The sequence below is a fragment of the Zonotrichia leucophrys genome, chromosome 15 (assembly GCF_028769735.1).
Source record: "Zonotrichia leucophrys gambelii isolate GWCS_2022_RI chromosome 15, RI_Zleu_2.0, whole genome shotgun sequence".
Taxonomy (NCBI): Eukaryota; Metazoa; Chordata; class Aves; order Passeriformes; family Passerellidae; genus Zonotrichia; species Zonotrichia leucophrys.
In genome coordinates this window covers 10,769,015-10,791,021 of record NC_088185.1, presented here as the reverse complement: position 1 = coordinate 10,791,021, position 22,007 = coordinate 10,769,015, and the positions used below count along the sequence as shown (strand labels likewise).

General features: G+C 45.0%; 2 protein-coding genes across 7 annotated transcripts in view; one reads left to right on the top strand and one right to left on the bottom strand.

Moving 5' to 3' along the window:
• The window catches only part of SFI1 (SFI1 centrin binding protein), a 29,705-nt gene extending 28,985 nt beyond the window's left edge, over positions 1-720 (bottom strand). Inside the window, exon 1 of the mRNA XM_064727246.1 lies at positions 576-720. The gene's annotated coding sequence lies outside the window, so the exon portion shown is untranslated. The remainder of the gene's footprint in view (positions 1-575) is intronic.
• On the top strand, positions 407-21,501 carry EIF4ENIF1 (eukaryotic translation initiation factor 4E nuclear import factor 1). Of its 6 annotated transcripts, none has more exons than XM_064727249.1 (19): positions 407-590; positions 1,471-1,597; positions 4,774-4,847; positions 5,632-5,759; positions 6,302-6,582; positions 7,173-7,374; positions 8,467-8,642; positions 10,138-10,273; positions 10,588-10,767; positions 12,627-12,856; positions 14,142-14,210; positions 14,668-14,851; positions 15,287-15,366; positions 15,730-15,869; positions 16,044-16,128; positions 17,153-17,285; positions 18,376-18,720; positions 18,932-19,096; positions 19,629-21,501. In XM_064727249.1, the coding sequence occupies exons 1-19, from the start codon at positions 475-477 to the stop codon at positions 19,853-19,855; spliced, it is 3,078 nt and encodes a 1,025-aa protein (XP_064583319.1). In that variant the 5' UTR covers positions 407-474; the 3' UTR covers positions 19,856-21,501. The 6 variants fall into 6 exon arrangements, with proteins under 6 accessions (XP_064583319.1, XP_064583323.1, XP_064583318.1 ...); XM_064727253.1 differs by having other exon boundaries at positions 14,139-14,210; positions 18,658-18,720; XM_064727248.1 differs by having other exon boundaries at positions 408-590; positions 14,139-14,210.
• Positions 21,502-22,007: the final 506 nt, after the last annotated feature.

Sequence of the window (22,007 nt, the reverse complement as noted above, 5' to 3'; positions counted from 1 at the left end):
GGGCAAACGGAGCAGCGATCTCACTCAGTAAATTCCTTAAAGTGACGTTGAAAACAATGTGTGCTCCTTATTAGCAAAAACTGAAAGACTTTTCCGCTGTCCTGCTCACTGCACCAGCCTAGCACAGTCAGACCAGACTCCAACATGACAGGAGCCCGGTGCGGGCTGACAACACCGGGACCCTGCGCTCACACTGCCGGACTGGGCAGCGGCGCGGGCTCGGCCGGACCGCCCCCCTCAGCCGCGGGAGCCGGGACATGACGGCGCTCCACGGCAGCCGCCCCGAGCCCGCCGTGACCACGGCGAACGCGCGGGGCGAGGGGAGCGCCCGCCGAGCGCGCTCCCAGCCCATCTCAGCCGCGATCGCCCCGCCGCTTCCCGCCCTTCTCTGACCCCGCGCTGCCCCTGAGGCGGGACGGAGACACGGCGACAGTCCCGGGACAGGGACGCGCCGATCCCGCCGCCGCCCCGCACATGGCGCGCACCGCATCCCGCCGGCGGCCGCCTCCCCCGCAGGGCTGCCCGCCCAGACTGCCTGCAGGCCCTCGCCGAGCCCCGCGCCTCTCCTCACCCACCGCACCGCTCGCAGGGTGAGACGCCGGTTCCGAGGGGCGGCCAGCGGCGGGGACACGGGGCGGGAGCACAGCCCTGCCGCCGTCAGCGCCTCCCGCCGCCCATTCGCGGGCAGGCGGCAGGCGGGGGAGCCCCCGGCGCGCGCGCCCGACGCGCCTGCGCGCGGGGCGTTAAATGGGTGCGGAGCGGGCGGCGCGAGGCCCCGGCTACGGCGGCTGAGCGGAGGCGGCGCCGGGCGGAGCGGGAGCGGCGGCGGCGCGCGGGGCTGCGCGGGGCGGCCGGGGCTGGGGGGGGGGACGGCGGTGGCGGCGGCGGCAGCGCCGGCCCGGGGCGCTTGCGGCCCCTCAGTGGGGGCGGGGGAGAAGTGGGGCCGGCGGCCGGAGCAGGAAACGCCGCGGGCGGCGGTGAGGCCTTGAGCGGAGCGGAGCGGCGCGGGACACCCGCCGGTGAGTGCGGCCGGGCGGGGATCCGCTGAGTCACCTGCCCCGCTGCCGCCGTTCCCCTCCCCGATTCCGGTGCCTCGGGACGGCGCCTGGGCCGCGCTGCCCCCGCGGTGCGGGGCAAGCGGCGCCCGGCCCCTCAGGGCCCCGCGGGCTGTGTGGGGAGCGGGTCCCGGGGCCGCGCGCGCCGGCCGTGCCCGCAGAGCGATACCCCGAGGGCCGGAGCCGCCCGGGCGCGGATAGGGCCGGCCGCGCTGCCGGGGCGCCTCGGACCCTTCAGGCAGAGCCGCCCGGCCGGGCCGGGGGAAGGGGCAGGGTTGGGAGGGAACGGGCGCTGCTGGGGAGCGCGGCTCTGCTTTGCTGTGCCCGAGTGCTAGACTGAGTCGGGCTGGAGAGAAAATGCACCCTCTAGAAAGGTACGTCTTGAAATCTGACGGGTTGGTTTTGTTTTAATTAGCTCCGCGGTCAAAGGCTTTGAAGTAACCATGGATAAAAGAGGAGGTGCAGCAACAGAAACTGAAAATGGCGATGCTTTCCTGGAGCTGAACAGAATTACAACTAAATACCCACATCGTTACACTAAGGTTAGATTACTCTCTTTTCGTTTCTGAGTTGTGCGTGAAAGTCTCGGTCGCAGGAGTAGAGTGGGAGGTGGAGGCTCCTGAGAGAGGGAAACAGTGAGGTGAAAGCTGAAAAGCCTTTGCCTGGATTAGGATTTACAAAGTGGTATCAAATGAGCAGCTTGTTAAATGTGATGCAGTTGTGCAATCTTGTCCTCGATATGCTTTTGATTCCCACCACCTTATTTTAATATCTGAGCACCCCACAGCATGTGCTCAGAGATTTTTGTAGAGACTGAAGTATGTTGTTCTACCAGCTTTCTCAAGCACTTGGTAGTTCTGTTTTCAGCTGTGTTCTTTCGAGAAGTTGACCAAAAATGTTTTCTTGCAGTAGGTGCCATTTCCTAGGAAGGTGTAGCACATAGATCTTATCAGGACCTCTCATATATTTACTGGGTGCCTGTTGTAACCTTAGACTTGCTCATGTTTGATTGCTGGAAGCCTCAACAGTTGTGACTCTAATCAATGCTTAGTGTTCTAACGTTAACACCGGTGTTTGTTTAACTGTGATGCCTAAATATATGTATGAGGGGAAGAAGAGCCAAATAACTTGCCAATAAAAAAGATTGTTCTAGTACTAAGTGAGCTTGATATGCTGTAGGGTTTAGAATTCAAATTTTGTTTGGGGTTTTGGTACCACTGCTGAAAAATGCCTTTGGGAAGTGTCTGTAATGGTGGTTGATTTTCCCATGGCTGCCAGCTGTGGGAACAGGTGGTCATTGCTTTGTGAAAAGCTGTTAAGATACTTTGCAGCAAATGGCCTGAAGTGTGGAACAGGAGAGATAGTATATTGTTGCTGACTGTGTTATCTTTCTTGAGGAATTTGGAGCTGTTGGCTTTTTAGCAGGTTGTTTTTTAAAGGAAAAAAGAAGTTATCATTGTGGCTATGTTCTGTTGAGATAGTAGAGCTCTAGCTTATTTTAAGTAGACATCAACAATAAACCACGTACTTCAGAATTGGCAGAACTTCTTGGGAATAGCACAGCTTTCTAAATCTCTCTAACTTCTGAGAAAAGATGTGCCCTTAACTTTTGAGGATGCAAAGTATATTGTTATTCAGACCTAGTTAGTCAGTTAACTGCTAAGTGAAAGAGAGGAGCTGTTTTTAAAGCTCCCCTGCTGAAAAAGTGGTCTCTATTCTCATTCAGTCTTGCCTAAGTCCTCTTGTGTAGTAGCTGAATTCAGCTTCAATTTCTGCTCTGCTTTTTAGGGCAGTGGTGGTGGTGGTTGTTGACTGAAAGCAGTGCCTCTGTAGCTTCAGTTTTGTTAGTTCAGTACCTATGGTTTCTGACCAGCACAAAGTTGCAGAACTAGTGCCAGAGGGTGCCTAGTCCTGTTTATCAGTTGGTTTCCAAGGAGCTTAAATCAAGAAATACCAGAAATCAGTCTGTGTTAAAATACTTCACATCATATGGTTTCCCTACACGTTACAGCTCAAATATTTTAAGGTGGTGAGGTAATCAGCATTGTGGGGTATTTTTATGTGTTCCAGTTTCCTACTAATTAGGGATTGAGGCAACACTCTTTTGGGGTATGTGCTGCTGATTTAGAAAAGGAGTGATTTCCTTTAATGGTTTGTATTCATTTACTACCACTAGGAAAACATCTGGCTCATTCTCTGAGTAGTTCTAAGCTTTCTGCCTAAAACTGTATGATAACAGCTAAGCACACTTTTCCCCCCAGCCTGCTTAGAATGTATGTGAATTAAACCTAAAACCCTCCAGGTGGAAGTGCCAGCATTTATCTCCTCTGTAGGAGGAGTGCTCTACAGTTTTAGCTGTGTCTTTGCTGGTTCTTGGGAAGCTGTTCCCCCAAGGGTGCACAGCTAATGAGTGAAAGGCAAGAAACAATTCAAATTTTCCTCACTTGAGTGGAAGAATTGTGATAGGATGTGAATGAGAGCCTGGACTCCCTCTCGTGGCCAGCAGAACAACCCATTCCCAGTCTGCTGATGGACAGGGCTGTTAATGCTGTGGTGTCTGCATCAGGCTCTGATAGTGTTACAGCACTGATGTTCCTCACAGATTGAGGTTTATTTTGGGAAGCTGTGGGCAGGGAGGCCAGGCTCCCTTTAATGGTGATGCCTGGGGTGGGATGGGGATGTTAAAGTTTTATCCAGCTACCAAATTGCCACCTAGAGCAAGTGTCCAACTCACATAGTTAATGAACTGATTTTAATCATACGGGGAAAATGATGTAAGGGTTCTGAAGGATATTGTGTTTTTGGGGGGAAAGGGTAAACAGATTTCTTTCAGTTTGGCTGATGTACGGTGTCTGCTGTTAGGATTTCTTTATCCTTCCAGCTGCTCATTGATCCCTGCACAGTTCTGAATATTTCAGTACATTTGGGAGTGAGGCAGGTTCTTGGGATCTTGGCAGAATGAGTAAGTGTAACTAGAAATGTGCAGCAGAGTTAATGCTGATTTAAAGCACTGATGATCACACCATTAATAATGCTTTCTGAATGTAGCAAACTGCAGTGAGACTGCCCTGGTTGCCAGCTGGGTGACTCCTCAGGGTGTGCAGTGGTAACCTAAGGGCTGCTCAAAGCTGGTAGAAAGTGGGAAAATAAACTATTCAGCATTTATTTAGTGTTGGGTGGAATGGGTAACTGTATAACACATCATAATATCTGGGAGTTGGTGATGGTCAGAAATGGCAAGCTTGTCTAGAATTCACAGATCTACACCAGTAACTGAAATTGTGCTAATGCTTTTTTTACCTGCTGAACTCTATATAGCATTAACCACAGCAATTTTGATTCCTTCTTGAGAGCTCAGCAGCTCTGGTGTCCGTGATGCCTGTGTTGTATTTAGGCTGAAGTGTCCAGGGAAGTGAATACATAAACATTTATGGTGTGAGCAGCCTTGGAGTGTTCACAAGAAACTGAGCCTGGCCTAGTAAGGCTTAGTGCTTTGAATAAGTGTTTGGTCAGTGGCCACTGGTAGAACAAGTGAAATATAAACTTCCAGTGCTGTATTTCACAGGATAGGAAACAGCATATTGGAAAACCTGGGCTGTCAAATTAAAACATTAAATTGGACAGGCAGTCTGGAGTAGATGGTTTGAGTCACTTGAATCTTGTCTGGGTGTGAATCAAAACTCCTGTCTTGATTTTTTTTTTTTAATTTTTTTTCTAGGAGGAGCTGCTGGATATTAAAGAGCGTCCCTACTCTAAAAAAAGACCTTCTTGTCTTTCTGAAAAATATGACAGGTATTTTCTTCATTATACAAAGGCTATATACATTTCTTTCAAAGCAAAAGTTTAAATTGCAATAAAAACACTTAGCAAAGAAGTGCTCTTATGGGAGATATATGTGCCACAAAGTTCAGACTGCTACAGAGTCCAGTTTTCAGAAGTACTAATCTGCTAGGAAGGGCTCAATGCTCTGGCCAAGGGTTTTGTTCTTTGAACAGAGATTATTTTCTGCTGGATCTCATAACTTCACACAGCACAAGTCTGACAGACTTGCTAGAAAAAGTACCAAGAGCATGGACGGGTGTGTAGCACAGACTGGGTCAGGCTGTAACAAGCTGCCTTGCCTAGTGGATTACTCTCCCATGTTGTCACTGTACCTCACTAAAAAATGGAGGTGAGTGTTCTTGGCTAGTGTTTGTAAGTTTATTAAGCAGCAGATTCTTTACTATTCAGATGAATTTATTGTGAAAGCGTGAGATTGAGATGAAATTACCCAAATGCTTAAGAGCAGCACCATATGATCTACTTGAACTGTTTTGCAGTGTACCAGGCAAGCTTCAACAATAACTAGTCTTTTAAAATCTGATACTGGGTATTGTACTTCCTTGCTGTTACAGAAGAGATCCAAATACTGTGTGTGAAGTAATAAACCATAGTACAGCAGATTAAAAGTTGGGTATGAAGGATAATTCACTTGTACTGGTTGCTCACCAGTGAATTCTAGGTTTCCAGCAGCAGCATTATGAAGCATTTATTAGGCTACAAGATAGTAAACAATGCTGCAATTTTATTTTCCTAGTGATGGTGTCTGGGATCCAGAGAAGTGGCATGCATCTTTATATCCAACTTCAGGGAGAACTTCACCAGTGGAAAGCTTTAAAAAAGATTTGGATTCAGATCGGACTTCTCTTATGCGTAGAATAGTAGGTGAGTGCGTTTGAGCACATTGCTCCAAACTGAACCTGGGCTGTTGGCAAAACCTTTCTGTTGGGATAACACAAAAGGGACCAAAGTCTTTGAAAATTGTTTGGCTGCACAGGATAAGTGTCAAAGAAACCTTGGTTGTTCCAGCTATAGTGAGTTTTCTGGTGGCTGTTACCTAAGAACAAGCCTGTGCAGCAGTCAGTTATGTTCTCCTATTCTTGCCCTGTAATAGTGAATGCATATGTAAAATGCAAGTGCTGGGACAATTTCCCTGCAACTCAAAGCTGAGCACTTTGAAGGTCTATAGTGGGAAATGAGGTACTTCTAGGAGACCACAGTAGTTCCTCAATACTCAGCTATAAATTTTTTGTTTGCACTTCCTGTGGTCTCAGCTAGATCAGCTTCACAGAAACAAATCATGAGCATTTTCCTTTAAAAGCCCTGGGACAGCAGCAAGGCTATGGAACAGAGGGGTGCTATACACACAACTCACTTGTCTTTAATGCATTAAATTGAGTGCTTTTTGTGTGGTCATTGCCGTGCAGATCCAAGAGAGCGAGTGAAAGAAGATGACTTGGATGTAGTGCTGAGTCCCCAGAGGCGGAGCTTTGGGGGCGGCTGCCATGTGACCGCGTCCGTGAGCTCCCGGCGGGCAGGGAGCCCCCTGGAGAAGGACAGCGACGGCGTCCGCGTCATCGGCGGCCGCAGGATCGGCAGCGGCCGGATCATCTCCTCCCGGAACTTCGACAAGGACCATCGGGGCGGGGACTCCAGGGACGCCAGGGACCGCGATCGGGACAGGGACTACAAGGATAAACGCTTCAGGGTTGGTTCCTTTTTTCCCTCACTGTTAAATCGGGGCTTGGACACCTGGGCACTGAAAGCACCTGGGGCAGGTGAGCTGCATGTGGCAGCTAAGTGTTCTGTGCAAGCAAGCCCTTAAGGGTGAGCACTTGGTGTTTCAAAACTTACATTCCTTCAGAGAGCTCACAGGGAGGTATGTAATGCTGTTTATCAGACAAACCCTGCCCGTGGCTGACTTTTACTAGCAAGAGGTTCAAAAGTCTATTAGTTCATTTGTGGTTCTTGACCTGGCAGTTGTCAGCAAGCATAACCTCAGTAAATGGGTGCTCTCCATGCTTTCAGGCTTTTTTTAATGCTTTTTTTACAAAAAAAGGAGCTGCTAACTCTCAGGCTGCAGAACTGAGTTTATGGAAACACTTGCAGATCAATAGCTTTTGGTGTAATGAAGCAGAAATTCAGCTGTGAAGCCTTAAATTTAAAAGCTTACAGAGCATACAGGGAGATTGTATACACATGTAAACATACCCAGAACTGGTGTGAAAGGTGGAAGTTGGGGAAGACTTAGGAAGCAGTATTTTATTAAGGCTAATGTTTTTAACATCTCCCCTTCAGAGGGAATTTGGTGACAGCAAACGTGTCTTTGGGGAGCGAAGAAGGAATGATTCCTACACTGAAGAGGAACCTGAGTGGTTCTCTGCTGGGCCTACGAGTCAGTCTGAAACCATTGAGCTGACAGGCTTTGATGATAAAATCCTGGAGGAAGATCACAAGGGCAGAAAGCGTACGAGGCGACGCACGGCCTCGCTGAAGGAAGGTAAGGACAAATCCCAGGGGAGCTCTGCTTGTCTGCTAGAGGGGCTCATTGCTGGGTGTGCAGGGCACTGTTACACATCCAGACAAGTGTAGATGAAAACCTTTATCTTAAGTTTGCACAGCTTTTGGTCATCTTGAAGCACAAGATGTAAAGTCTATAATGGTGTTTGTAACCTGAAAGCTCAATTAGGTGATAAGTTATCTTTTTTTTTTCCAAAGAGAGGTGAGATTGAGAGGCTGGGAAAAAACCTTGTATGGATGCTGAATGATATCAGAAGTTGATAGGTTATTCTAAAGGTCTTGTTCATTTCTATATCCTGCTGGGTGCTAAAGGCTCTGTTTAAATTAAGCTAATGCTCTGAGGTGCTTGAAATAGTTTTTTTCCTTGTGGTAATACTAACATTAGGAACACTGATCTGGGCATACATCTTCCAGTAACATAGCTTTAAACTGAATTAGGAAACTTTGAATTTGTGTGCAGTCATTAGATGATTAAAAAAAATTGCAGTATGGCAAGAGAGATGACTTTTTAATGCTAGAAATTCTGCAGGTGGACAACATAACTGGATTGTAGTGCAGTTCCAAGCACAGGAGTTTGTAGCCATGTCACAGCTTTTTTGCAGTGCCCTGTGCAAGCTTGCTGAGAAGTCTTTAAAGTGAGAAGTGCTTTGCTCCTGGTGAAGGAGGAGAAGCAGTATTTGTCATGTGTTGACTATTAGGAACCCACGTTGAGAAGGCAGGAGCTGCCAAAGGATTCTTGGTGAAAAACCAGCAGCAGCTGTTGCCTCTCTGCAACAGCTGTATGTGCTTGGTGTGGCATAACAGCCCAGGCTGATCAGGATGCAGTTGTTTTGCCCAGTTCACTGGCAATTCTTAGTTTTTTGAGCTAGATAGTCTTACCAGACTGGCAGCTGTGTGCTAGGAGTTGTAGCAGGAGCCAGTGGGGTGGAACTGATGAGGTGTCAGTTGGGGGCTGGGGTTTTTTTGGGGCCTGTGCTTCGAATCCCTGGGCAAATGCATTGGCTGGCAGGCCCTGTTCCCACAGGAAATAGCCAAATTCAGTGATTCAGCACTCACTTGGTTTTCTTTTAAGGCATAGAATGCAATGGTGGAGTGGCAGAAGAGGATGAAGTGCAAGCTGTCCTTGCCAATGAAACTCCAGCAGATCAAGAAGTTCCTAGAGAAGCTGTTTTACAAGAACCTGCTCCAGGAGAGTTTGACTTCAATGAGTTCTTTAACTTGGATAAAAGTGTTCCTGGCCTGGCTTCTGTGAGTTTTCTGGGGCTTAAGACTGGGTTGTATTAATGAGAACATTTTTGCTGCAGCTGCATTCTGTGAAAGCTAAAACTTCTTGCTTTGTGGAAGTTCCTTTATGAAGTGTGTAAGTTTAAGATGAATTTGCAGAGATTTAGCTTTGGAGTGTTAGGATGTTTCTGCCAAGGTGTTATCCCTGGGACTGGCTCCAAAGTAAGTGTTTGAGGCAGACTAGCTGACCATTTTTCCTTTCTTTTGGTCATTACTTGAAGGCTCAAAATTGACATTCTGAATGGATCTTTGGAATTATTAAGGACATGTTCAGAAAAGATTCATTGTACAAATTTAGCCTAGCTGAAGACAGCCTTTTCTGAGTCTGGGAAATGCAGCAGGCAGATCTCCTGTGCAGAGTTCCTGGCAGGCAGTGAGTCTGGAGACACTAGTGCCTGAAAGGATGTATGTCTGAAAGGGTTTGAATCTTTATTACTTAAATCTTTAAGAGGTTAATTAATTTTTTACAGGTATTACTCCTGTGTTGGATAAACACAGCCTACCAATTCAGTCAAAAGTCAAAAATTGGGTTCTGACTGCAAACAAACAGACCTGACATGGTTTAGAAATGTTGAGGTTTTAGAACAAATGGACTTCTGACCAAATCTTTAATGTGGACAAGCTGCTTGCATTAGAAAAGAGTCGTTATATGGTGCCAGTGATTTGTAAAATACATGGAGGGGAATTCATTCTCCCTATGGAAGTTGTAAATGGTTTCTTTAGACTTCATAATCTGATTTTCAGCATACGTGCAAGGTGGTGACTCCTTTTAAAGCAGGGATTTCCCAAGTGAAAAAAACTGCTGATGCAGCAGATGGGCAGATGTTCTAACTTGTCATAAATGAGAGTTTCTTTGTACTGGGAGATGTCTGTGGCAAGTGTTATCATAGGTTTGTACATTTCTTGTACAATATGTTAGAGTCAAGCAATCAAAACCAAATGGAGCAATACTTTTTTTTTTCTCTATTGTAAATAGTGTTGAGTGCTCCTTGTTTCAGAAAAAACCTAATTTCTCTGAGAGGAAGAAGCTGCTCTTCCTTTTGTCTAAAAGCAAACATGCTGCCTGAAAGTGCATCTGTGCCTATTGAGCCAGGCTTTAACTGGGTACTGCCTTGCAGGATAGGAGAAGTTTTAGTTTGAGTTATATGTTATAATGCACTGGTTTTTAAGTACTTGGGGTTCTTTTGTTGCTTCCACTTTAAAATGGTGTAGTTAATGGCCTTTGGTTAAAGGCCTGAGTGCTTTTCCAGTTACAGTTTTACTGTGAGTAAATATTTGGTGTCAGGTAGGGATGTATGCTGGGTTATGTTAACTGCAGGAAAAAAGCACATCAAAGTTTTGAAACTCTGGGAGCAGCATCGAGTTGTCTAGCAGAAGAATCTTGCTTGCACAGTAAAGCTTCTCAGAAATGTTGCTGATCTTGCTTATGTTAAGATTTTTTCTTTTTTCCCTCCCGTAGATGATAGAGGATGTGCTGGGGGAAGGCTCAGTGTCTGCCAGCAGGTTCAGCAGGTGGTTTTCTAATCCCAGTCGTTCTGGAAGTCGGTCAAGCAGCTTGAGATCTACCCCTCATGAGGAGCTGGAGAGGCTGGCAGGTAAGGCTGCAGGACAAGGCAGGGTCAGGGAGCCTCCTTCCACATTCTTTCTTACTCATTCAATAAGAAGATGGCAGATAAGGCTTTAGGACAGTGAATTCTCCTACAGTTTAAGCACTTGGCATTCTTTTGCAAGTTCTTTGTTAATAAATGTTCTTGTCAGTGCTTCCTGATGACTCTCCAGCTGATCTTGGGCAAGGGGTGTGAGGCATGACTTTGCAGTGACATGCTGAGGTTGGTTGCCAGTGTGTGTTCATCTTGAGCCCTTGGGTTGGTGAACTGATGTCGCAGTGCTCCTGGTTTTGCTGTTGCAGGTCTAGAGCAAGCCATTCTCTCCCCTGGCCAGAACTCTGGAAACTACTTTGCTCCCATTCCATTGGAAGACCACTCTGAAAACAAAGTGGACATCCTAGAAATGCTACAGAAAGCCAAAGTGGACTTAAAACCTCTTCTCTCAAGTCTTTCAGCCAACAAGGAAAAGCTTAGAGAGAGCAGTAAGTGCCTCTTCAGCTATTGTCGAGTTCTTGTGATGCAGTGTCCCCCAGCAAGAGGCTTGGTGCTCTGGAAACCTCAACTGCCCAAGTCCAGGAGTAGGCAGTGTAACAGATTTACTTACAGCACTGAAAACTCAGTATTCAGCAGCTCTCAGTTGTGTCAATATCATCACTGACTCTTTTCATCCTAATCACAGGATGACATCACTTTATCAGACTGTGTTAGTGGCCAGAAACAACTATAAGATGATGCAAGTCTTGATCTGAGTTTCCAGCTTTGTGTATGGCATTTTCAGTTTTTCATAGTGGTGACTGGTAATGTCAGCTCTGAACCTGTGGCATTGAAACTCTGGCTTTACCAAAGACTGGCAGTGTCAGTCATCCTTGGCATGTCTGTGATGGAGCACATTGATCCATTAAGGGTCAGAAGTTGTACAGTGCCTTGAGAATGGGAATTTGTTTGGTTTTGTTTTTTCAAGGGTGCCTCCAGTGCAGGGATTTGCATGTCTGGGCCCATAGCATGCATGGAGTGTACAAAATGCATGTGTTCTGTGAAATCTTGAGGTCTAATTCCAGATTGGTTTCTCTTTGGCAAGCAGCATGTATTGCCATGTAAACTGGACTGAAGAAAAAGTGATTGGTGTGAGGTAGCTAGGAAGGAAAGCATCTGAGCACTGCAAATGTTCTTAAACATCCAGTCTGGAGTAGGGAGTGTTGGCTAACATGTGGAGAGCTTCCTTAATTTCACTTTAAAAAGACTTGTAGTTCTATTTCTGTTCTGCTTAGTCTGACTTTCCTACTAAAAACTTTTTCAACTTTGATCCTCACAAACCACGGATGAAGGAACAAAAATCTGTGAGGAAGTTTCCATTTACTCAAAAGTACCTGATGTGGGGCTCTGCATTCCCACAAAATGCTGTACAGCTCTTCAAGTGTTGTGGAGTTTTCAGATCAATTCCTCTCCACCAGCATCATGTTTGCTCATGTTCTGTGCTGCATGTCTGCATCATTGTTTCTTTTCTCCACCTCCTTGCCCAAATTTCCAGTAAATCTTGTTTCTTTGGTCCAGTATCTGCAACCCATGGCATGCTTCTGTCTTTTCTTCCTTTTCTTTTAAGGTGTCATGCCTTGTGATGTGTGTCAGCTGGTCCATAAAGCATGTTTAGCCTTGATGTCAGGCACCAGTAGGTGTTTATATATGTGTAGATATATGCATGTACAGAAAAAAGTACTGCTAAGAGCCCTGTACCTTGTGCTGGTTATGCCAGTGAAATCTTTCTGTAAGAGGCTTTAATTTCTGAGTAAAAAAATCTACTTCAAACTTTATACACACTGAGCTTAAGTGTGTAGCTGAGTCTCTAAAGTGTCTAGATTTTCCAGGTATGTATTCTTTCTGCTTATGAGAGCTTCAGAAATTTGGCATGGCTTGCACTGTGGCTGTAAAACCATCTGGAGTCCTGGAGTATAAGATAAATGAAACTTTCCTAATTGAGAAAAGAAACCAACTCAATTGTCACATTAATATTCTCTGTTAAATGCAGGCAAAGTTGTAAAATGTAGTAACAACATTTCTTGCAGGATAAATGAAAGAGCAAGAATTTACTAGCTGAAGCCTAAACAGGTTGTTATGGAGTCTTATGTGGCAGTAGTTGTGCATGTCAGTTCTCTGAATATGGATATATTAAAATGTCAGTCTAAACCCAGATCAGTCATGGTTTGGCAGTTAGCATCAGTATCAAAAAATAAGGTTTTGGCTGTTCCTAGTTTTCAAACAACTTCTATTCAACACCTGCACAAGCATTGTTAGCTCACTTGAGAACAGAACTGTGGTTTACCAATATTTCTCCTGTATTTCTCAGCACATTCAGGGGTTGTACTCTCCGTGGAGGAAGTCGAAGCTGGGCTAAAAGGTCTGAAAGTGGATCAGGAGGGGAAAATTGCCACTCCCTTTATGGCTGAGCAGATGGAAGAAGCCCTGAACGTCAGTGGCTCCAGGCAGATGAAGAAGGATGGGGACATGACAGCGTTTAACAAACTGGTCAGCAGCATGAAGGCAAGCGGGACTCTGCCTTCCCAGCCCAAAGTCAATGTAAGTGCAGCCAGTGCCTCTGGTGACCTGGGGGGAACAGCCAACCCTCACCTGAGTGTTTGCCAGATGCTTTTAGTGACCTTTGTTTAGTAGGGGTATGGCAGTGAACAGTCTGTTCTTTTGCACTTGACTTTTAACAGCACTTGGATGTCACAGATATATTCTATGAAAAATCCTTTCCTTAGGATTTTTCCTCCTGAGAAGCTGGGAGGCCTCAGGAGCAAAATGTAAACAATGGTTATCTGCTGCTGTGGAATGCAACAGGTGCATCTGTGATTGGTCTCATGGGGTTGTTTCTAATTAATGGCCAATCACAGTCAGCTGGCTTGGACTCTCTGTCCAACACACAAGCTTTTGTTATCATTTCCATTCCTATTCTATTCTTAGCTAGCCTTCTCATTAAATCCTTTCTTCTAATCTTTTAGTATAGTTTTAATAAATATATATCATAAAATAATAAATGAAGCCTTCTGCTGAAACATGGAGTCAGATCCTCATCTCTTCCCTCATCCTAAGACCCCTGTGAACGCCACCACACTGGTACTAAGATGAAGCTGAAGTGTGAATATTTGTTAGCTGGAAGATTAATATTAAACAACAGATGATAGTAAGGTTTAAACTGCAAAGAATTGTAGGATGAAATTTCATCCTGCCACTAACTGCCTAAGCAGTGTGCTTGACCCAGAAGCTGTCAGTAAATATTTCTGGCACCAGAAGATACTTCTAACAACCAAGTAGGTCTAAAGCATGTGGTTTTCCTGCCAAACTATGCCCAAGGACTTTTAGACCCATCCCACTTAACTAAAGGATAGTGAAGAATGTGAATTTGCCCTGTGAAGAATTTGCAGATTGATCTCAGACTTAAATCAATACTTTGCCTCTGGGTGTCTCTTTACATTAATGTGCAATTTTGATGCACAGAAAAATATCTTAAATAATTTCCTTAACATGCAAACACTTTTTTAGTTTGTACATATTTTCAGTTAACCAATGGCTCAGTAGTCCATCTCTGGTTTACACAATTACATAAATTCATATATTTGATCCAAACTTGAACAAGGCACAGTGAAATACTTGTATGCAGTCTAGTACAGGCATTTTTCTTAGGGGAAATCTGTAGCCAGCTCAGCCCTTAACTTTGCTGAAATTTTATTTGGCTGTTGCATAAACTACTGTTCAACACAACAGATTAAATTATTTCTGTCACTGAAACAAATGTAGATAGTCTCTTAATGAGCTTGGTTGTATTTATGTCTAATTTACAGTGTTTTCATTTTCTTAGCAGAGCCTTGAAAGCCACTTAATGTCACCTCCAGAGATATCAGGCCAGCCTCTGTCAAAGAATATTCTGCAGGTATTCTTACTGGGGGGAGGGAGGTACTTAAAAGCATATCCCCAATGGGAAAACAAAAATTATTTGACAATAAGGCATTTAAGGCTTTATGGGAGCAACAGTCAGACAAGATACTGGCAGTGTCAGTCATCCTTAACAGTGTCTCTGATGGATCACATTGATCCATTAAGTGTGTCCTTTCTTTATACTATCAGACAAGATACTATAAAGAAAGAGCCAAGGACTAGGATCAGTTCACCTAAAAATTTGTCTTGTCATGTTACTTCCTGTAATTAGAGCTTGAAAATGAAAAGCTTGCTGAGTGCCTAATTCTGGGCAAAGCAGGATTGGTGTATCTGGTTGCACAAGTCCCCTTGTCTCCAAGTTGCTATAAATAGGGCAGGCTGTGGTGTAGTAAAATGAGCTGGTTTGTGTAAATTTGTCCTATTTTTAATGTTCTTTCTTTAATTATTCTTAGGAGCTTCTTGGTCCACCCATTACCAGACCTGCTTCATCGAATGTGCTGAGTGGGCTGATGGGTGGTTTGGAGCCTGCAGGGTCCCTGCTGGCCCAGAGAGCCCCCTCTCCCCCCATCCCTCCTGTGTTCCCTGCTCGAGCTGCTTCTGCAGATTACCTGCGCCACAGAATATCATCCCCCATTGGTGAGGCTGCCTGCAAAGGGGGCTTTTATTGCCTGAGGGTTTTTTATTTAGAATTATAACAACTTCCTGGCACTTGGTGGGCATCTAGGGCAGTGTCTGCCTTTTTGAGTGCTAAGTGCCTTTTCACTTACTAGTCTCTAATGTTAAATTCATCACCCAGAGCTCACAGTGAGTTCTGTGCTCAGCTGCTGTGCAAAAATAACTTCCAAGGAGTACTTGGCCATTTGTACTACAGAACACTACCAGGAGCCTCTGTGTAGCTCTCCAGCTCTGTGACAGGGAAGAGATGTAGCTCTGTGTAGATTTAAGGGGTGAGCTGAGAGTCTTCACAAGGAATCCTTAATTCGTGTAGCATTATTTTACCTTGGGATATGTATTCTATGTATTGAAAGGAACTGTTAGTGCTTTTAAAAACAACTGTTCTCTATTCTTTAGGTTTTGGACAAGGTTCTCAGCAGTTGCTTGGTGATCCATTTCCAGGTGTAAGGAAGCCCATGAGCCCAGTTGCTGCACAGGTTAGATGACCTGCTTTTTGTTTAATATATTTGCATGTCTTTGTCTTCTGTGGTCTAGAGCTAACGTGTAGAAATATGTAGTTGTTGCACCCAGATGTTTGTGCTTTGTTAAGTTTACTCTGAGTGTGAGGATGCAAAGTGTAATTTAGTACAGTCTCCAAACCTCATTGCAATTTGGCCCATCTTAGAGTATCTGAAGTACAAAATTTTTTGAAACATCTATTGCCTGTTAATAAACCAGACTGTTGGTGGGCAGATGTTGAAGACATTGGTAGCTATAGCAATCAGTCTTCAATATATTTTTAAAAACCCCAGCCAAATACAGGCTTTGACTTGTGTGCTTTTTATCCAACTGTACCTCAGATGAGTCCCCTGGAGATCCAGCAAGCTGCATTAGAGGGACTGGCACTCCCACATGACTTGGCCATACATGCAGCAAATTTCTACCAGCATGGCTTTGGTAAACCACAAATGGACAAAAGCAGAGATGGCTACAGAAACAGGTGAGCACCTGACTGCAAAATGTAGGGGATATGCTGTTAACTGATTTTTAATGTGCATATTGTCTTTCAGTAGATATTAGCACTAGTCACTCAGGATTGCATTGGTTCTTGGCAGTGCTGCCTTTGGTTCTGTGCCAAGAGCAGAGCTGCTTCTGACTCCCTGTCCCTTCACAGGCAGCAGAGAATGACCAAATCCCCTGCACCAGGACACAGAGGGAGTGCATCTTCCCCAGCCCCTGCAGCATCCATTACCAGCATGGTCAGTACCTGGTGTGCAGTGGTTGTGGGAGAACTGTCACAGAGTCTGCAGTTACCAGAGTACAGCAGTGGAAATAAATGGGAGAAAGGGAGGCCATTGAATTAATCACATTCATGTTGTATCTGTGGCCATGGGACACAGGAATTTTTCCTTCATGCTTAACTGAATGTCTTTACCTTGGAAAAGAGCCTTTTCTGACCACTGTCTTACCTAAAACTGAATAAGTACCATTAATGTTACTTTGACCTCATGTTCTGAAGCCAAATGAAGGTGGTTATGAAAAACCAAGCAATCATATTTTGGTGCTTAAATTTTAAGACAGGTGCTGAAAGCCATGAGATGCTTTAGAGAACACTGGTGTTTGGGTGTGAAGTGTTTGACCTAAGTGTCTGTGGGTTGAAATAATGCCTAGGAGCTTCAGGGTCACTTTGAAAATTAGTGAAATCTCAAAGCCAAGCTGTTGCCTCTCTACCTTCAGCATTACACAGAATGCAGTTTTCATCTAAATTTTCCAATTAATCAGTCAAGTACTTGCAGCTCCATCACCTGCCAAATGAAACAAGTAATCCAGGTTTACATTCCAAATGAATGACTTCCACAGGTGCTATGGAACTCTGAATGGGGGGAACCCAAAAGAGGCAATAATTCTCTGCAGAACATCAGCCCTGAGCTCATGCAGATGAAGCAGCTCTGTAGGAATTCCTATGGAATTGCTCTTCTGAACCAACAGCTGTAACTTACACTACAGCTCAGCTATTTTATTTCAAGCCTGTTAAAGTACATTTAACTGAGAACAGCTGCAGGTTTTGATATTGGACTTGCAAAAAAGCTAAAGAGAAATGCTTAATCTATAGAATAAAGCTATAAAATTGAGGTGAAGTAAAACCATGGGCACACAGCAGCTGATTCAAAAGGGCTTTAAATGGAAAGGATGTGCTAGAATTGGTGTCCTCCCACAGCTGAGGTACTGTGGCCTGGATAATGAGCCCTGGGTGAGGTGAGTTTGTCACTGTGTCCTCTGCAGCTGTCTCCTTCCTTCACACCTACCTCGGTGATTCGCAAGATGTACGAGAGCAAAGAGAAAAGCAAAGAGGATCCAGTTTCTGGGAAAATGAAAATCAGTGATGTTAAAGATGAAAATCAGAGACCAAATGAAGGTATTGTAATGGCTTTAAAATAGCACAGGCAAAAGGGATTTGGAATACACTCAGACTGTCTCAGCACATAATGCACCCAGGCTACCTTTAGACATTCCTGATCTGTGGAGATGAGGAGGGAGCCTGTGGGAGGAGGGCCCAGAGCTATGGAGGGGATGCTCTTCCAGGGCTTAATCTCTATTTCCTATCAATTTCTGAGCAACACTAAGGGGGCTGAACCATAATTGTTTGCAACTTTTCTTGATGAACAAGCACAGTGACAGTAATGCTTCCATAGCTCTCTACACCAGTAATTGGAAACTTAGTTGTCTTGAGACAACTGAACAGTCAAAGCTGAGACCAGTTAAACTCTTAAGTGTAGCAGATCAGGGAAGCATTTTGTCACCCAAGGCTGATGTAAGAGGCTGTTAAAAGGAAATGCTCAACACCAGTTGCCTGAGCCAGTCAGACTGGCATGGCCAATGGCTGTGGCATTGTGCTTCAGCACTGGTAGCTGCAGAGGCAGCTTGCAGTTCATGGTAGCAGTCCAACTGAAATATCTCCACTGCAGTACTCGATGCCAGGGTATTTCAGCCTTCTCTAACTCATCTGGATGGTCTGTGGAAGTTGCTTCTGGAGGTGCTTTAGTGTTCCAAATCTTCCTAAGCAGATATCAGATATAGAAGGCTGCTGTTAACCTCCAAACACAGCTAAACTGAAAAACCACCTTTGGCCAGACTCCTGGCACAACTCCAGCTTATAATCTTGTCTAGGGAGGATCTCTTGTACCTCCTGTCACCTTTGGCACTGACTCATCTGTGCTGCCAGTTCAAAATTCCTAAGAAGGCAAAATAAGAATTAAAAATGGAGTTACTGTTGGTTCTAAACTAATTTAAGTTTCCTGTACAGGGATTCCTGTGGAACAAATTCCTTCTCATTACTCTTTTTGAAATAATTTGGCCAGAAGCATCCAGAAAAAAGATGCTTGCTATTAAATATATATGACTACAGTTCAGCTAGTTCTGGAACCTATCAAATCCAATCATTAAGCTTTAATTTTCATTAGGTGCAATTTCTAGCTGTGGACTGTAATAGCTGTATTCAATTCTAGCTACAGATAACCTACTGTCTAGTTCTGTGGAGAATGCAGATCAAGGAACTTTGCCCACCTTAGGTACCAAACTACCTGCACTGCAACGCTCTGCATGTTCCACACCTCTTACCCAAGCAAATCGTTGCACCAAAGAGCAAGACTACAGGCCCAAATCAGCTGGTAGGAAGACTCCTACAATGGCCTCCCCAGTACCAGGAGGCCCTTTCCTTCGTCCTGTTCATCAAGTACCCCTTGTTCCCCATGTACCACTTGTACGACCTGCTCATCAACTGCACCCAGGATTGGTCCAGAGAATGATGGCACAGGGGGTCCATCCACAGCATCTTCCTCTGCTGCAAGCAGGTAATCCATACTTTTTTTCCTGTTCATGCATGTTCTCCTTGAGACTGTGTTAGGAGCAGCACAAACTGATACTACTGGTAGTCTTTATTATATCAGAACTTACCTTTAAAATCAGACAATAAATTCCAACCCATCTAAATATATATATTTTGTTTTGCATGAAGTTCCTTATGCTTATCAGGTAAGAAGTTTTCTTGGTCATGTTCCACAGGTATGCTTCCTCCTGGAGTGGACCTGTCTCACTTGCAGGGAATATCTGCTCCCATCCTTGGCCAGCCTTTTTATCCATTACCAACAGCAAGCCATCACATCCTCAACCCTCGCTCGGGGACACCTCTGCAGCTCGCCATGATGCAGCAGCAGCTACAGCGGTCAGGTAGGCTTGAACAGACAGCAGGAGTGAGTTCTAGAAGGCTCCTTTCTGGGGTGTTGAGTGCACTGTGCTACCAGGAAGCTACTTTAATTGAGTTATTCATGGAGCTACTTTAATTGAGTTATTTGTGATCACTAACCTTGTGCGGGTCTCAGGTGGTTTGGGCCAATGCAAGCTGTTATGCCAGAACAAAGTCCAAGTGAAGTGTTTGGTTTCAGAACATGTGTTGCTACTGACAGATCTGACTCTTGCAGCATGTGTGCAGGCTTTCAGCCTTCTGGGGCCACGGGCCACCCACCTTCTCCAGGGAAATGCTATTTGATCCTGGTCTTCCCTTCAAACCCGTCTGTGTCCGGAACTGGCAGTGTCAGGCCATTTATGGGAGTACTAATGAAAATAAACCCGTGGTACCTGGACTTCTGGGGCTCATAGAATGAATAAAAGCCACATTCAGCTCACATGCCTTATCAGGTGATAGCTCGAGGGCAAATCTGTGCTGGGTATTACTGCACCTCTAATACTTTACATTTCACAGGCTCTGGAGCACAGGGATCCCCTGCTGGTGCACAAACAGCCCCTCAGAATGTGCTGCCTCGGACTGGGTTATCTCACGGGCACACACAGCTCGACCATCGCCCCAGCCAGAGGAGTGGCTCTCCCATTGGCCTGGCCAAGTGGTTTGGTTCAGATGTGTTGCAGCAGCCTCTTCCATCCATGCCATCCAAAGTCATCAGTGTGGATGAACTGGAATTCCGGCAGTGAAGTGACCACTGGGTGGAACACTTGCGATTCTTTAGACTGGATGAGAATGTCCATAGTCAGGACTTCACTTCTGTTTGGTTTTTTGGGGCTTTTATTTTTAGCACTCCTGTGCAGAATTTCCTTTTGAGAGACTAAAGCACATGGCACCTGTCCTGGTCTCATGTCTGCATCAAGACTAAAGGATCCATTATGGCTCGGATAGTGAAGCCTGAAGAAATTTAGATGCACGACAAAGCCAGTTTAATCCTGGAAGTGTCTATTTTTTTTGTTTGTTTGTTTTTGTAAGATATGTGAATGAAGTGCTGATATTCTCTAGTGTAGAGGTAGCAGCTATGGATTCCTTCTGCAGAAAACTACATGTATAGACCCTTCTGTACAGACTTGTGTATAAACAATCTTTTGTACATACACACTTAGAATAGCCTTTTTGAATCTATACAGCTGTACATAAGAGTAGCTGATAACAGTTGAGCTTTAGTTGTGCCTATGGTTTGGACCTTTCTCCATTGTACGTGTGGGACTTTCTTTAAGATTAAAGTTGCATATCCTAAGTGTGAGTGAACAGGATGAAGTTGCTTTGCCTTTTCTTGCTGCTCATCTCCTCTAGGTCTCCCTCTCACATTTTTCTGTCACGTACTGTGCACTCAGTGTAGCTAAAGTGTCAAAGTAAAAGCCCACATCTTGCTGTCTATGTAACAAAGGTCTGATTCCCTGTGACTCTTGCCACCAAATGAGAGAATTGTTTAGTCTTCAAAAGCCTTGAGGATGGGACCTGGTGCAGTCATGATAAAGCCAGATCTTCAGTCTGTAGGTACCTCCTGGTTGTTGCTCTTTCAAGAGGGCTGGTGCTGGTCCTTATTTAGCTGCAGTATTTTCCTTGTTTTAATCTTTCAAGCCAGTTACTAAAGGTCATCAAAATGGAGCCTTGGAATCCTCACCCTTCAACTCCTCAGTCATAGCTGTGGATATTCTGTACTGCCTTCAGTGCTGTTCATAGAAGGGAGTCCCAAGAACTGTCCTCAATCTAGTGTGCATCTGGTGATGCCATTACTGTGAAACTTGCCTTTGGAGTCTTGTTCTGTGGCTTGAAAGGAGGAGGATGGGGTAGTTTTGTGATCTTACTGTGTATATTTGGTTTTAAAATACTATGTTCCTTTTAAGCCTGTTTCACTTCCCTGAACAGTTAAGTGTTCTCTTCCATCCTTGTGCATGGTTCCTCACTTCACTCCCTCACTTGTGTTGAGTCTAGTACTGCTGTCATGTCCTGCCTAGCTTAGGCCATTGTGCTCTTTTAAGAGGTGAAAGTAAAACCAGAACTCTCACAGACTTGCTCTTTCTTCGGTCTCACTGAAAGCAAAACCAGCAGCAGGAAAAAAAAAAAAAATCACTTGTCTGTATTTTATAAGCCTTGGCAGTGTGCTGTGGTGGGTTTGTTTCAGTCCAGCAGAGACAGTGTTGTATGAAATAGCAAGCTGCAATCTCCAACCTGGAAGCTGTTGGAGGTCACCCATTCTTCCAGTGGTTGTTCCCAAAACAATCCCTGTAAAACATGCAATCACCAGCTTGTCCTTGTAAGATTGTTTTCATACTTTTTTAACTTGACACTTTCCCAGTAACATTCTGTAAATAAAGTTGATTCTACCAGCTCTCTGTATCTATTGCTCTTGTACTAAATTATGTCAGAATATTGATTAGTTTTTAGCACTGTTCCTGTGGGTAAGATGGAACCAGGCTTTGAGTTGAGATGCAGAAAACTTCAACTAGTGCAGGGGTGGGGAGGATCAGTCAGCTTTGACAAGAGTGACTGGCCTTGCTGATGATCCAGGATGGAATTGCATTTCAATGTCACAGGAACAAGGCTCAGTGTATTAGAAGTTGGAAAACTTAGCAGCTCTAAAAAAGTGTGAGTGTGAGGAAACAGCAGCGAACCCCAATCTGAGCACCGGCCTCATCTTCTGCCCCTTCCACTGAGGCTCATAACCCAAGCACCCTGCAGCAGTTCAGCTCATTTCTGCAGGGACTGAGAAAAAGCACAGGTGCAGATGCTGGGAGGGGAAGCAAGGCTTGGATGTTTCCTTAGCAGGCTGCAGAGCAGCCACTGTTCCAAGGCTTTAGTGCTTGAGTGGGTGTCTCTAATCACTTGGGCTTCTTT